Source organism: Rhipicephalus microplus, chromosome 3 (genome assembly GCF_043290135.1).
Source record: "Rhipicephalus microplus isolate Deutch F79 chromosome 3, USDA_Rmic, whole genome shotgun sequence".
NCBI classification, from domain to species: domain Eukaryota; kingdom Metazoa; phylum Arthropoda; class Arachnida; order Ixodida; family Ixodidae; genus Rhipicephalus; species Rhipicephalus microplus.
The window spans coordinates 165000007-165014356 of record NC_134702.1 but is presented as its reverse complement, the minus strand read 5'-3'; the positions used below and the strand labels follow the sequence as shown (position 1 = coordinate 165014356).

Below are 14350 nucleotides of genomic sequence, written 5' to 3'. Positions count from 1 at the left end.
CTTTAGTTGTCAAAAAAGCAATACCAATACACCTCGAGCTATTAGCAAGGTGTTCCATAGTGACATTCCATTTTGAGGTTCACTCGATTCAGGCATGGTGACGAAGCACGCTTTAAAATTTGCCACAGTGCGCATGCACACTGGCAAATGATAGTGGCTTTATCACACGGATTGTTAACGCAAGCAAAGCGAGCTCGATAAGACGGCCTGGCGAAGAAACATCTGCCTGTAACAAAACCATTGTCTGATATGTGGTTTGAATTATCGTTGAGACGGCTTATCGCTATCACCTCTTTCTAACAGAAATTGTGCGCTTTAGATGGAGAAAGAAGGCTAGCGCAAGAAAGACACAACTCAGATGAAGCGACGTAGACACTGTCTGAAACTTGCGACTCGGGAGTGGTAGCGGTAATTTATTGCTCAGCGGCGGTGAGCTCACTACGCTGCGTTCGAGCATGGAACCATACGCGGTGGTCTCTGGTCGAGCAAGCCTAACAACAGTAGGTAATATTAGTTTAATAATACATTTTGATAACGCCTCAGGAAATATCATGGAAGAGTAAGGTAATGTGTTTGAAATTTATTAACTGCAAAGAACAAATGCGCATTGTAAGTTAAGGTAAAGCTCAAACATAAAAGCAGGTAGAACTAGTTTGAGACAAAAACAAAATATGCAAACATGGGTGGTGATTACATGTAAAAGAATAAGCCTCCTGTTTGTTAATGTTAGCGAATGTCTCGCGGAAAATCCTCTTGTCCGTTATGGTTGGGACACTCGAGGAAACACAATGTCATTCCTGATACTCACGGTGAACAGACGATACAAAGAAAGGCTTACTGGAAATTACTAATATTGCCATTTGATGAATGATCCCCGTGTTTTTAATGTATTTGAATGGGAGTACAAAACCGTCATCAATAAATAAATGGTAGAATATCTTAATGAAAAAGCGAAAGATGGCTTCTTTGCCTTGGTTAGTCAATTAAATAACTGTCAGGTCATTTATTTCATTCAAGTTGTAATAACTGCCCTGTTATTGTTAAAAAGGTTTAATTGAGCACAGTTGTTTGTGTTATTTCAAGATAGGTGATATGGCTAAAATATTGATATTGCTACGTGCCAGTGCATGGAGCTGAAGAAGACAAAGCAGATAGACTGGTACGAGCTAATCTGTGTGGCTGACGCTGCTCGGCTAACCGGCTGTAAATACATCGGTGACTACCCGATGCCATCGGTACGATGCCGTCGGTACGATGCGAAACATAGAGACGTACTTTTCACTTCCGGTACCCTCGTTTTACTCTGGTCCCCTCATTGTCGGCTGGGTCTATCCGAAAAACGTCTGTCTCATTACACGGGACCCTACCGTATATTGCGTCAAGCAACACCTGTCACCAACAAGATCAGCCCCATCTGTCCATCATGATCTACTATGCGGCCCATTTATATCGTACACGTCTCGCGGATGAAGCCCTACAATAATGTGTCAGATAACGACCTTTAAAGCACCGGGATGGTGCCTCTGTCGCCGGGGGTCATGCTACGTGCCAGTGCATGGAGCTGAAGAAGACAAAGCAGATAGACTGGCACGAGCTAATCTGTGTGGCTGGCGCTGCTCGCCTAACCAGCTGTATATACATCGGTGACTACCCCTCTGAGTCAGTCTCCTTCCCGTAACAATATTACTTGGAGTTTTACGTCCTCTAACCACAACAAGATTATGAGAAATGCCGTAGTAGGAGGCTCCGGAAATTTTGAAGATCTGGTGTTCTTTAACTTGCACTGACATCGCATAGGACACAGGTATCTACCAATTCACCTCCAGCGAAATCGGACCATTGTAACCAGAATCGAACCTGCCATCTTCAGGGCAGCAGCCGAGCACCTTAGCTACTCATCGAATTGAACGGACTTGTGATAAGCCTGACATGGCTGGGATTTGAGTATTCATCTCATACTACAGATGAATACTAAAATTTAAAACGTATACCAGTGTTGCAAGTAAGTTGTCCTAAAGCACAGAGGGCCTCAAAAAAGTTACGTGGTAAGTGACCAAGCATGCAATTAGCATTGTTACTAACGTACTTGTGGTCAACTTAACCTAATTGATGCACGGCAAGACACGTTTATGACATGAGCGAATGTAAGCGAAACTGGTTAAGACTTTAGTAATACAGCTGCCTCAGAGACGTGCACTACGTTACATTTATTACTGCAATCGATTTTACGAAGCCATTCTATATACTATTTCGCTATACTATTTCGACTAGCTTGAAGGATTTTCAAATAATTAACTTAGCAATATTTCGCTATATGTAACATAAACACACGCAGGCAGAAGGATGTTCAAAGTTATTGAAGAAACCATCTTGAGGGTGCAACCGAACGCAACACACCAGAAGAAACAGACAAGGACAGGCGCCTGCCCTCGTCTGTTTCTTCTTTTGTGTTGGGTTTAGTTGCGCTCTCACGATGGTTTTAATGTCAACACCAACTCACCAAACAGTAAAGTTTTTTTAAGTTTATTTATTGAAGAATTTGCATCATTGCTACATAGAAGAAGTGGTCCACCTTCCTACACGGAACCTTGTGACACATCTGAGTTTGCTTCATCGAGCGGGGAATTATGATCATTAGCAGTTCAATTGAGTTCAATTCAATTCAATTTTATTTCATCTCAAGAAGGAGGGCCCGCGCAGGAGAAAGTGACAAGGATCGCTTAAGGACACCATGAGCCTCCCCAGTGAATGTCAAGCAAGGAGGACGTACGTGAACCAACCATGAACATAGGCAATGATCAAACTCATTAAATGTTTGGAGCAGTACAAGTGAAAAAAATTCACGGGAACACGCAGCGGAGGCAATTATGGACGAAAAGTTCTAGTCATGTCTGAAGGATTGATACAGCAGGTTTAAATTAAAGAGTAGCAGTTCACAAGACACCTTACCTATAGCTTACGGAAATTCAGCAAACAGCGCAGTACGAGCACTTGGTGATTTCATGCAGCTGATTGAAAGAAGCAAGCTTATTTTCCCAGGAGTAAAATTTTCTTAAACAATATTGAACATCAGTGAAGTAAGAGTTAGCCCAGTGATGTTCCGTAATACGCCAAATAATTCCTAATCATAGACATGAGAAATTTGAATTTGGAGAATTTTTTTCCTGCGAATGTTGACAAAATTTCTAGCAATATTTTCTGCACAACAGTACTAAATTCCACCCCCATTTATGCACACACATATTATAACTAAACGTTTCTCTCATACTCATGACTTTTAATATCATGACTAGCCCCTACAATGTCGCACAACAACAGCATGCCCTTATTAATTCATATACTGTTGATACACTGCACATTGTGGGCTTCAAATTTAAAACTACTAGTGAACTATAAATTGCTCCACGTAAATATCACAAACAAATCTCAAAGACCATGCTCGCGTGGTTCATGCGTCAGAACCAAAACAGCAGATGGAGGAGCATTTTTACCACTAATTATCACTCTTCAAAGGTGAATTGAACCATTCCTGAAATTCTGTGCAATATCACGAAGATTTTTTTTGCCTTTGATTCAAAATGACAGGTGAAAATCCCCCCCCCCCCCAAAAGAGAAAATTCTCTGAACAAGACATCACTGAGTCAGCCTCTAAAAATTCGGTGAGATTCGTAACATTACGTGCTCTAATAATTTGCTACTACTTATAGGGGATGTGGTTCGGTAATGAATAGGTGGAAAATGGGCAGCCAGCGTAATAAATTCTAACAAACTTCCTCTTCTTTGTCATTCCTTTTGAAGTTGACGTGTCCTCCGATTTAAGTGAGTATCATAAAACAATAAATGAAGTTTTTAGGGAAATTACTGTTATTTAAAGATTTAGTTAGGAGTAGGATGCAATGAAAAACTATTTCTTGCTTTCATAATATGAGGGGCCCCCACTATGAAGGCATCGATTAGCATGTACGCGTAGTGGTATGCACAAGATCGTTCCATCTTACACTTTTTAAAGAACTGGTAAGTGAATGAACAGTAACTGACGCACACCTTATCTCGGAAACACCATTTATAGAATAACCTTCAAATAAGATACTAATATTTTTAGTGCTTATATTAGAAAATCGTACTAGTTTCTGGTACTAGTGCCTATTGTTTTAGTATTTTCTCGAAAAATAATGGTATATTTAGAGCAGTTATGTAGGTCCGACATTTATAGGTTAGGGCCCCTTGGGTGGTGCAAACGCTTATTTTGTGATGAATTAGGCGTGTTGGATTGTTACGTAACATGGCATTCGGACATAAGAAACAGCAGTGTGATTAGGAATGTTCGAGAATTTTTTGGTTAATTTATTAACTGTAAGTTTACACTGAACAAGCTTCCGAATTCCCAGCGAGGTTGTCGAAGAACTGAATTAGAAGAGTTGCGAACCTGCTAAAAAGTTAGTTACCCTGACTTTTTTGAAGAACAATTGTCGGTAATAAAGATTCACAGCATAATAATCTTACGCAGTAAATCTGCTGCCTATGATGTTAGATTGCGTAGCCTTAGCGGTAATTTTGAGCAGCATCATAGTACAACTATTGTTTTGATATTCCTGCCATCTGATGTCACCATACACTGCATTTATTTGTTTTCGTTGTTTCGTTTCTTTATGTGCATGTTACACGTACAATAAAACATCCCTTTTTGAACTTCTTGATAACGTTTTCAAGACATGATAGTTTCAGGTTAGCTACGTGCACTGTTTATGAAATGTATTTATCATTTCTTTCACTGAATATACCGATTAATAATATTTACACGAACAATATTCCATGAAAATAGTGCACCATAACAAGAAAAATATCGCTTGGTTGCAGTGATCATTGCTGACTCCAATGCAATATAATATTTTCTCGAATATCCCTTTCACTCCCTCGAAAAAATGCTTTTAGGCTGGTGCATTTCCGTGCTGTAGTAGATTGCAGTAGGGCGTACGCTACAAGAGCAGTGGGGAGTTAGTTTGCACTGGCTTTAGTGCAGAAGAAAAAGATCACCACCATATCCACAAAGCGTATGATGTTAGAGAAGTTCGCTCGAAGGGACAGGGCATGTTTCTTGGCGAGAATTATTCTGTAAAAAGGCTTGCTAATGAATCGGAACATGGTGGTGATGGGTACGTCGAAGGCAGCGTTGTCGGGCACATTCAGCAACCGGCACCACACAGTGTTGGCCACGTGTATTGGCACAATAACCACCTGCCCATTTTCGCTAAGCTTGTCGTTGCCGTGAGTCAAATGCTTATCGCTCATAAATGGCAGACGTGGGGCTATCAGGCGTTCTTCAACAGGATTGAGAGCAAGCAAGTGAGGGGGCTTTGGGGAATATCGGTACCCGAGCATAACACTTATGATAATAACTTGTCTCGTGTTGACGCGTACCAACGAAGCGACGAGAACGAAGTCGACGTAGTCGAGAGGAGGCGAGCACACGGGCCATCGAAATGTGACGCCTTCGGTGGTGGCGCGCCATCAAGTGAGCATTCTTGAAATCACCGGAGAAGACACCGTAAGGAGTGACCGGAGAAGTGTACACTGGCAACACTGGTGTACACGCCAGCCACCGCTGGACAATGCACGAGTATACGAAGCTTGCCGAGCGAGTTCCTAAAAAGTAGGCCTCTTATGGAAGAGATTGTGTTTACCATATGGAAGCTATTGTGTTCACCTTCGCCACACAGAAGAACTAGAAGAACAACTGTCGTGCGACCTCTACTTGATTTAGATTTCAAGGAAATGCTGCATTTGAAGGCTGTCACGAGAACAGATGATCTCACTTCTCAGTAAACACGTCACCGAAACCTGGCACTTGACGATTTGTCAACTGGACGGAACTCATTTGTTTACTCTCAAGTAAAGTTGTTAAATGCCTGTACGCTATGACTTACCCTTTCAAATAAATTGCAGGCCCATTCTTCTTACTGGCAGTGAACTTATAGCATCCACTGTTTTAAAACTCGCATTTCCCCTGGTGATAGGTGGTCGTGGCGGGTAGATTTACTATAAATTCTAACTCGTAATATTATCTTAACGTTGCCGAAAAAGGTACACGAAGTATGTAGCATTTTGCAGTTACCTAATGTATCGAAAAATTGCAAAGATATAATGATATTCATGAAATGTGGTTGAAGTCAACATCATTTTCATCAAACATCAGTAAAAGGGTGCTCCTAGTGTTCCCCTAGCAGATTCAATTTCAATTTCTGTATTATATAATCAGGAACCCATTCCACAAGTAGATTCAGTCAAGTACTTAGGCATGATTTTTAATGAAAAGCTGAACTGCAGCCCACACATGGAATATATAGCAGCAGAGGCGCAACGGTTGTCAGGTTCATTACGCAGGCTAAGTAACAGAAAAGACTGGTAGCGAAGAGACACAAGTTTAATGTTATAAAAATTGTACATGCACCCAATACTCGAATATTGGTGCGTATTATTCTCGGGCGGCGCTGGTTATGAAAATAGACCTCTTGTAATGTTAGAGCGAGAAGCCCTCCGAAGATGCTTGGGGCTTCTCAGGTTCGTGGCGACTAATGCAATGTATCAGGAAGTGCGCTTGCCAACACGCCTCTGTCGATTCCACATCCTAACGGTTCAAACCTCTTTTGAGTTTTACAGTTTACCGGCTCTAAAATCAGAGTATGCATTTATCAGTGACTCTGACTCCTTTTTTGCTGATTGGCTACAATTTCGTACACCTCAGATAATTTTTGTTAAGAAGACATGGGATTCCAGAAATGTAGCTATTAAAACGGTAATTGAAACAAATTCATCAACCTTCAACATTAGTATAAAATGTGATGAATTCTTCACCCCAAATTCTAAGTTGCAATCTCTCAAATGCTTGAGCATTATATAAAAGGATTACCTGGTACATGCCGACAAAAATAATGTGATAGCCATAGATGCTTCTGTGAACAATGAAAACACAGCTATATGACGTGTCTCTGATTTCTTCGGCTGGTCTTTCTGAATAAGACATCCAGATTTCCCTTCTATATTTGAAGCCGAGATTGTAGCCATTATTTGAGCACTTAGAAAGCTTTTTTCAAACGAAACCAGTGAAATTATTACAGCAGATTTACTTTAGCTGCGTTCCGCACATTAGCACCACCGCAGTTAAAACTACTAAAATTAGTGGGGGTCCGCGGTCACTGCGGGTTACAATTAAATGAACGGGCAGATTTTTTGGTGTGAGCATCACTTGATGGACTAACAATTTTGGAACTTCCCGAGTTGGAAATAAATGAACTGGCATATTCTTTTGTGCAAGCATGACTTGATGAACCAATATTTCACATCTTCCAGAGTTGAAATACTTGGCAGGGATAAGATATAAAAAATTTTTTATTTTTACAGATAGGTTGGAAAATATCAAAAAGTGGACTCATTATCAGCACCTGAAACTTCTATAGAAACCTCAGTGCAGTAACGCGAAAAAACATGAATTTATTATTTCCAAATTCCCATGGCGTGTCCCCCCTTTATGTTTTTATTTACACAGAGCTGCTCTGATGATTTCCCCACTTTGTTAGTTCGGCGAAGAATCAGAAGCTATTAAACATCATTTTAGAGTATGCCAAAACTACGCAGTAATTAGGAAAAGACTACTAGTTATTTCGTTTGCCAATCTAGGTTTAAATTTATTCACAGAAACTGTTATAAATTACGGTGCTTCATTTTTGGGACATTGCCACAGAGGTGTATTCGATGTGGTGTGCAATTTCATTCAAGCCGCTCAACGAATTACAACATTATGGCAACGTTAACAAATACTCAAAAAAAAAGGAGTGCGGAAATAATTTTCAAATTGTGAATAAATATCACGCACACATCGCAAATTAATAGGGTTTGGAAAGCTCTGCTATCTGTTAGGCTCCAAAAGTCATGTTATCGGTAGTGTAATAGTAATTATTTTCTTTATTTTCTTTGTTTTTAGTTTTTCGCTCCTTGGATCTTTTTTTATAATGTCTTCTTTTTTGTACATCATTTTCTTTTTGGCAAGCAGTAGTGCAGTTCGCGTTCATAGGATACCTTGTGTTTTCTTGGCCAATCCCACAGAGTGGGTATGTGCCTAGAATTTCAGGCTACAAACAAACAAGCGAATTCACAGTTGTAAATTGCAGACGCACAGTTACAGAACAAATTAATTCGTAGTGGGTAATACCCCTGCATTTAACATGTTATCATCATTGACACTGCCTATAAGGTATACACAGCTGCTGCCACACGCTGTGAACAAAACCATCAGCTTTCACTGTCTACCGTATGTAGAGAGGTAAGCGACCAAGGAGACAATTTCGCAACTATATGTCTGTTCCGATCTTTGCGGCCAACAAGTGCACAACCCTGTCGACATACCGGCCTGCCACGCGTCTCCGCCGTTGTGCCACAACGCTACCAATATTTCGAGCCCCGAGGGGCTCAACTGCGTCCGTCATTGCATTTTATGGTGAAGTTTTACAGTCGGATAGACAGTCTTTTAGATGTAGCCGACTCACACACCCAAGACGCAAACTCCTCCTTCAGCGTACGGCCACTTTAATGCTTTATTTAATTGCTAGTACCAAACGCACTTCCTCTCCCACTCACCGCTTCATCACAGGTGATATTGGGCATCTTTAATAGGCCCTGTGGTCTAAGCTATATTTATGACATCGAAGTTTTATGAACATCGACCTAAAGTCCTAAAATGTTAATCGGATTACCAAGAAAAGCACCAGTAAACTTGATTAAACTCTTCACTTCTGAAACTTCAATTGTTGATCAAACTTGTACCGTATAGATTCCCCGTTGCACTTCACCTTTGAAAAGTCGCGTCTTATCTTTTCTTTGACAAGTGCTGCCGCGCTGTTTTCCTGATGCGTCCTATATATATTCCGCCTCGTTCGGGTACTTTAGGTAAGAAACAAGAAAGCCCCCAGTGTGCTGGATAAATGACTTCTGCTCAACAGTCACCTTAACATCATGTGTGCCTATATCTACGTACGTAGCTGTAGGTATTCATCTGTTTCACTCAAAGAACTTATTTATTCAGTGTTGCCGCGTGGACATGTCAAGGTTTTCGCAGTAAACTGACAGTAATTCCACACTGTGGCCTGACCCCTTGACCCCAATACTGATGATGCTGTGTGCGCCGCGTGACCCGTTTGGATCATGCTACTTTTATAGCATTGTTACGGCACAACAAAAAAGTACATGAATGTCGCAGTTGAACATGAACCAATTCGTTTAGGTTCACGTGCGTATTCGTTCGGGCGTTGTATATGCTGGCCAAATAAACTAGGTCGATTATAATTTACGACTTGTAAATTGGTAGCAATGTAGTTTACACCCATCAGTGGGCAAACACAGTGAATATAACCCACGAGTCTTGCTGGGCTACACCTATTGCAGGCGATAACACGAGTTCGTACACCCCTTCAATTCTATTGTCCGGCTGTACGTCAACGCTATCAGGGCTGACCTACCGGTTGATTCTCGCTCATGCGATTTCAAGGTGCTAGTTCAAGGTGCCAGTAGACACAAAAGCAGGCCAGCTATATGTGTCTGTAGCCGTAAAGAGGCAACTTAGAGTCACCTCTGAGATGATCGCTACAGGGTTCTTGGCCACATGCGAAACTGGTGGCGGCGCCCCAAAGAAGCCTTCTAGTGAAGTCAGCTGGGGTCCTTGCCTTCTTACGCGATGCTTTTCCGGCTAGAATAGCAGCTGTTAGCAATGTTCTTTGGTGCAGCAACGAAAATCATACACGTCACTGGGTGCTCACCAAGTACCGTGTGAAAGTCTGAGTTACGGAGCTTTACTGCGGGTCTTCGAAAGCTTTCCAATGGCTCTAGAGCTCCGCTTACACAAGCAGTAGCATACTTTAATGCACCGATCGCTTGTATACAAACCGCCACGGTTTTGAGATGTAACTTTAGTTATGTTCAGTGTGACTGCATACGCTATGACAGTACTACGAGAATACCTGATAGTTCTCAGTGGGATCTACTGTAACAGAGCTTGCCAAGAAAGACATATTTACCCACTTTTTTATTCTTATCTTCGTGTGCTCATCGATAAATCTTACAAGCCACTGTAATAACAAAAACGCACTTGACAGTTCGCCGCCGGGAAATGCAATTCCTAGGGGTGCACTCAAATAACACGAACAGCACGACATGTGCAACGTATAGTTTGTCACAGATATTTCAGCCAATCCAGATGCTGGATGTATCGATATCCATGTTATCTACTGATGGCGAGGTGTTATACGCTTAGGAGAAAAATGTAAATTCTACTCAACGTCTTCCTTTATGAGGCATCTACTGGACGCTGGATTCACATACGCATTTCGCGCTTCTTCGCAGCAACTTATGAAGATTACGAAAGCTAGCTGCCGTAAAACTGACCTCATTATTGTTTAAGTGTGCACAGTAGTCATTTAGGTACAACGTGCCAAATATCTGTATCACGCACAACTGCCCACCATTCACACTCAACACCGTCTTTTCGTTCTTTTGACAGAGTGAGAGCATAGAATACATCCATTAAGTTGCTACGCGAAGCCCGACATATTGGTGGGTGGCTTAGCACAATCGTGAGGACTCCGCGTAACAACGACCACAAAGAAGTTTTGCGAATTGTGGAAGATCACACAGTGGGCGTTATTTATCGTCAGTGTTTTCGTGAACAATCACCAAGACATTTTTTCTGTGTTTTGTTTCACTTTGCTTACAGCATTTATTGTATACTGAAGAGCATATTCAGTATTATTGGGCCTGCCTACAATGTTGCTTGAAATTGAGACAGCACATTAAACTTTGATTCAATATAACACTAGCATTTATTTATATCAGGAATAGGACATATGCCTTCGTCTCACACGTGTGTGCTGATTGCAGAGTGGCATTGTACAAAATGTTGGCCATAACACTGAAGTAATAAGCAGCTCTCATAGTAAAGCTCGAGAACGTTCCTATCCGAGTCAAGCAGTGAAGAGCAACAAATCGAGAAAGCACGAATGGAAGGTATGCTTGAAAATGAAGATGCAGTGGTTAGAAACTCCGTTCACAAGAAACATTTCGTGCCTTGTGCGTGTACGACAAATTCATGTCTGCTCCCAGCTACCGTAGCAGCTGCAAGTGTTAGCATACTATTTCATGTGCTCACAGAAAATAGCACTGAGTATAACGTGATACTCTTTTTATACCCCTACTTTGACTATTCTTCTTAAGGCTCACTCCCACATTTCGAACTTGGATCACTTATTCAATGTACTTTTCCTCTACAACCATTGAAAAAAATATAATGATATTCAGCCGTGTTATTGTATATACACATAGGTTATATCCTTTCAAGAAATACGACATCCTTTAGCGAAATGCTCTTAAAAAATAAAATATATACATTAACAAAGTCCAAAAGGTGCATCATGCTGTGTAAATTTTTTGCAGCTCGACTTATTACGATATTAACATTTTTTTGTAGTTCAATTATTTTCAACTCTATGAGGCTCATGCATGCGAAGTTTTATCAGAATTGATTCAGTACTTCTTCAAAAAAGGAACAGTAAAGTTAACATATTGATAAGAATATTGATAAGGATACTGCAAGTCAGCCAGGCGGCTATAAACTTGCAGTATTTAGACCCGAGTCATGTACGACGCTGGTTGCGCTTGTTGATGCTACAAACCAAAATGAACATCTAGGCTTAGAAGGTTCAGAAAATGCCCAATTGCTAAAAATGGTCAGCAAGTCACTTGACCAAAGCGAACGTCATACTCTGCTCGACGTTCTATCTAAGCACTCGAAAGTGTTCGATTTTTCTAAATACAGCCAAAGGCCCTTAATCCCTGCGTCCCGGATACGTCATCAGATCCACACTGAGTCGGCGCATCCCATTAGGCAGAAACCTTACCGAGTGGCACCATCGGAGCGCAAGATCATCAACGAGCAAGTCCAAGAGATGCTGGAAAACGGAATAACACAGGAATCGGCAACGATTTCGCTCATACATCTGTGGTCGCCCGTTCACTATCGTCACAGATCACCATTCCCTGTGTTGGCTGGTCAACCTTCGTGACCCATACGGCCGCCTCGCTCGATGGGCCATTCGTTTGCAAGAACATGTCTTCACCATTTCATACAAGACTGGCCGTCTACACGCTGATGCGGATTGCCTCTCCAGAATGCCGCTACCATCGACAGATTGTGAAGGAGATAACTTTGACCACCTTATCGCTTCTCTGTCGTCTGGCTTTCCCGATGCCGTGACTTTCGCCGCTGAGCAGCGTAATGACCCAAGCTTGAAAGCTCTCTTCCCTGGAGCGAGAAATTCATTAAGTGAAGGCCGATTCTGCGTCCGAAATGGTCTTCTTTACCAGAGAAACTTGTCCACGACGGGCACCCGCTTTCTTCTAGTTGTTCCTGCGTCCCTTCAAATGCTGTTCTGCGTCTCACTCATGATGACCCCACCTCTGGCCATTTAGGCACCCCACGAACACTTAGTCGCACGAAAGAGCGGTTCTATTGGCCGAAAATGAGCAAGACAATTCAGAACTACGTGACCAGCTGTACGTAGTGCCAGAGTCACAAGCGGCCCTCCTCGGGTTCAGTTGGTCACCTGAAACCTTCAAAGCCTCCCGGTTCCCCTTTTGAAAAGGTCGGCATTGATCTGATGGGACCGTTTCCACGCTCCTCAAAAGGTAACCGGTGGATAATTGTATGCGCCGACTACCTGACGCGGTACTGCGAGACGGCTGCCTTATGCTCCGCCACGGAAGTCGAGGTTTCGGAGTTCCTGTTGCATTCAGTCATCCTCCGACACGGACATCCTCGCGTGATAATGAGTGACCGTGGACGACAATTTACCGCTGATATTGTCGAATTGTTACTTCGTTTGTGTGGCTCCAAGTTCCGACACTCAACTGCGTATCATCCGCAAACTAACGGCCTCACCGAGCGCACAAACCAAACGTTGATCAACATGTTGTCAATGTACGTCGCCTCCGACCACAAAAACTGGGATGAAGTTTTACCATTCATCGCGTATGCCTTCAACACGTCGAAACACGAAACGACAGGCTACAGCCCTTTGTGTCTGCTCTACGCTCGCTGACTTCGACATACGCTGGACATTATCTTTCTTTTTGTCGTCCATGACGATTTAACCATTGTGGAAAGTTTGTGTCGTGCGGAAGAGACACGTCGACTTGCCTGTTTACGTACACTGGCAGCACAAGAGTCCTTCAAAACTCGCTACGACAGTCAACACAGGCATGTAACCTCTGCCCACGGTGATCTAGTGTGGGTGTGGACCCCAATACGCAGACGTGGCTTGAGCCCAAAACTACTGGCACACTACAACGGTCTTTTCGTGATACTGCATCGTCTCAGCGAGGTCAACTATGAAATTGCACGTGTCACCACTAGTGGCCGACGTTCATGCAAGACAGAGGTGACGCATGTTGCCGCCTGAAGCCGTTCACACGAAGGATGCAAGAATGACTCGCCAAGAGGGCTTCGTCTGAGACCGGAGGAATGATAAGAAGTATCACTATCAGGAAAAACAAAGGAAGCGCGGGTGGAGAATGAAGACGACGTTGCCTTCACTGTGATCCCTCTGAATGGGTACGAGCCATGGCGGTGGCGATGATCATCATTATACGGTGATCGCGGACTCAAGGCCCATTAAAAACCCCCATTAAGTCACCTTGCCTTGTGTAACAATATTTATAACAAACTTTATTCGCGAAAAACGAAGTTTTAGATGCACGTACTGCTTACGCCGAGGGCGTGCGGCGCACTTTGATACAATATTTAAACCGCTTGGCGCAGCCGCTCAACGTAGGGCTTCCGCAAGTTTGTTCCTTGAAGAGCAGTGAATTTTTGGCGATAAAAATAGCAAATTTTACTTTTTGTGGGGTTCACCCTACCATACCGCCTGAAACAAAAAAAAAAGAAAAGAAACGATCGTTAACAAGGACAGTTATGACGAAACACGGAACAACCTTGCATATAACTTAGACGAAAACATTAAAGACGAAGACGCCATCTTATTTTGTATCTGCGGCCTTTGCGAGCCATAGAAAAAGCACTGTGAAACCTTTCCACGTTGTAAACACCAAATCTCCAAGCCTTAAGCTTGCATAACAATATAGTTGATAACAAAACACTCAGTTTGAGCAATAACATGTTGAAACACATGAAGAACACCTTAAGCATAATGGCGGACAGTTAACACATAGACGACAGCAGCCAATGACCAAGTCACAGGCTAAATTATCACATGAACGTTTCCTTCCCACTGGGATTCACTGAGGTCAAACT

At 42.4% G+C, this 14350-nt stretch overlaps 1 protein-coding gene across 1 annotated transcript in view; it reads left to right on the top strand.

The window, feature by feature from the left end:
- The first annotated feature begins 440 nt into the window (after nucleotides 1-440).
- The window catches only part of LOC119186073 (glutathione S-transferase D1), a 34275-nt gene continuing 20365 nt past the window's right edge, over nucleotides 441-14350 (top strand). The window contains exon 1 of the mRNA XM_075890455.1: nucleotides 441-500. Within this exon, the coding sequence (XP_075746570.1) occupies nucleotides 456-500 (45 nt within the window). The 5' untranslated portion in view covers nucleotides 441-455. The remainder of the gene's footprint in view (nucleotides 501-14350) is intronic.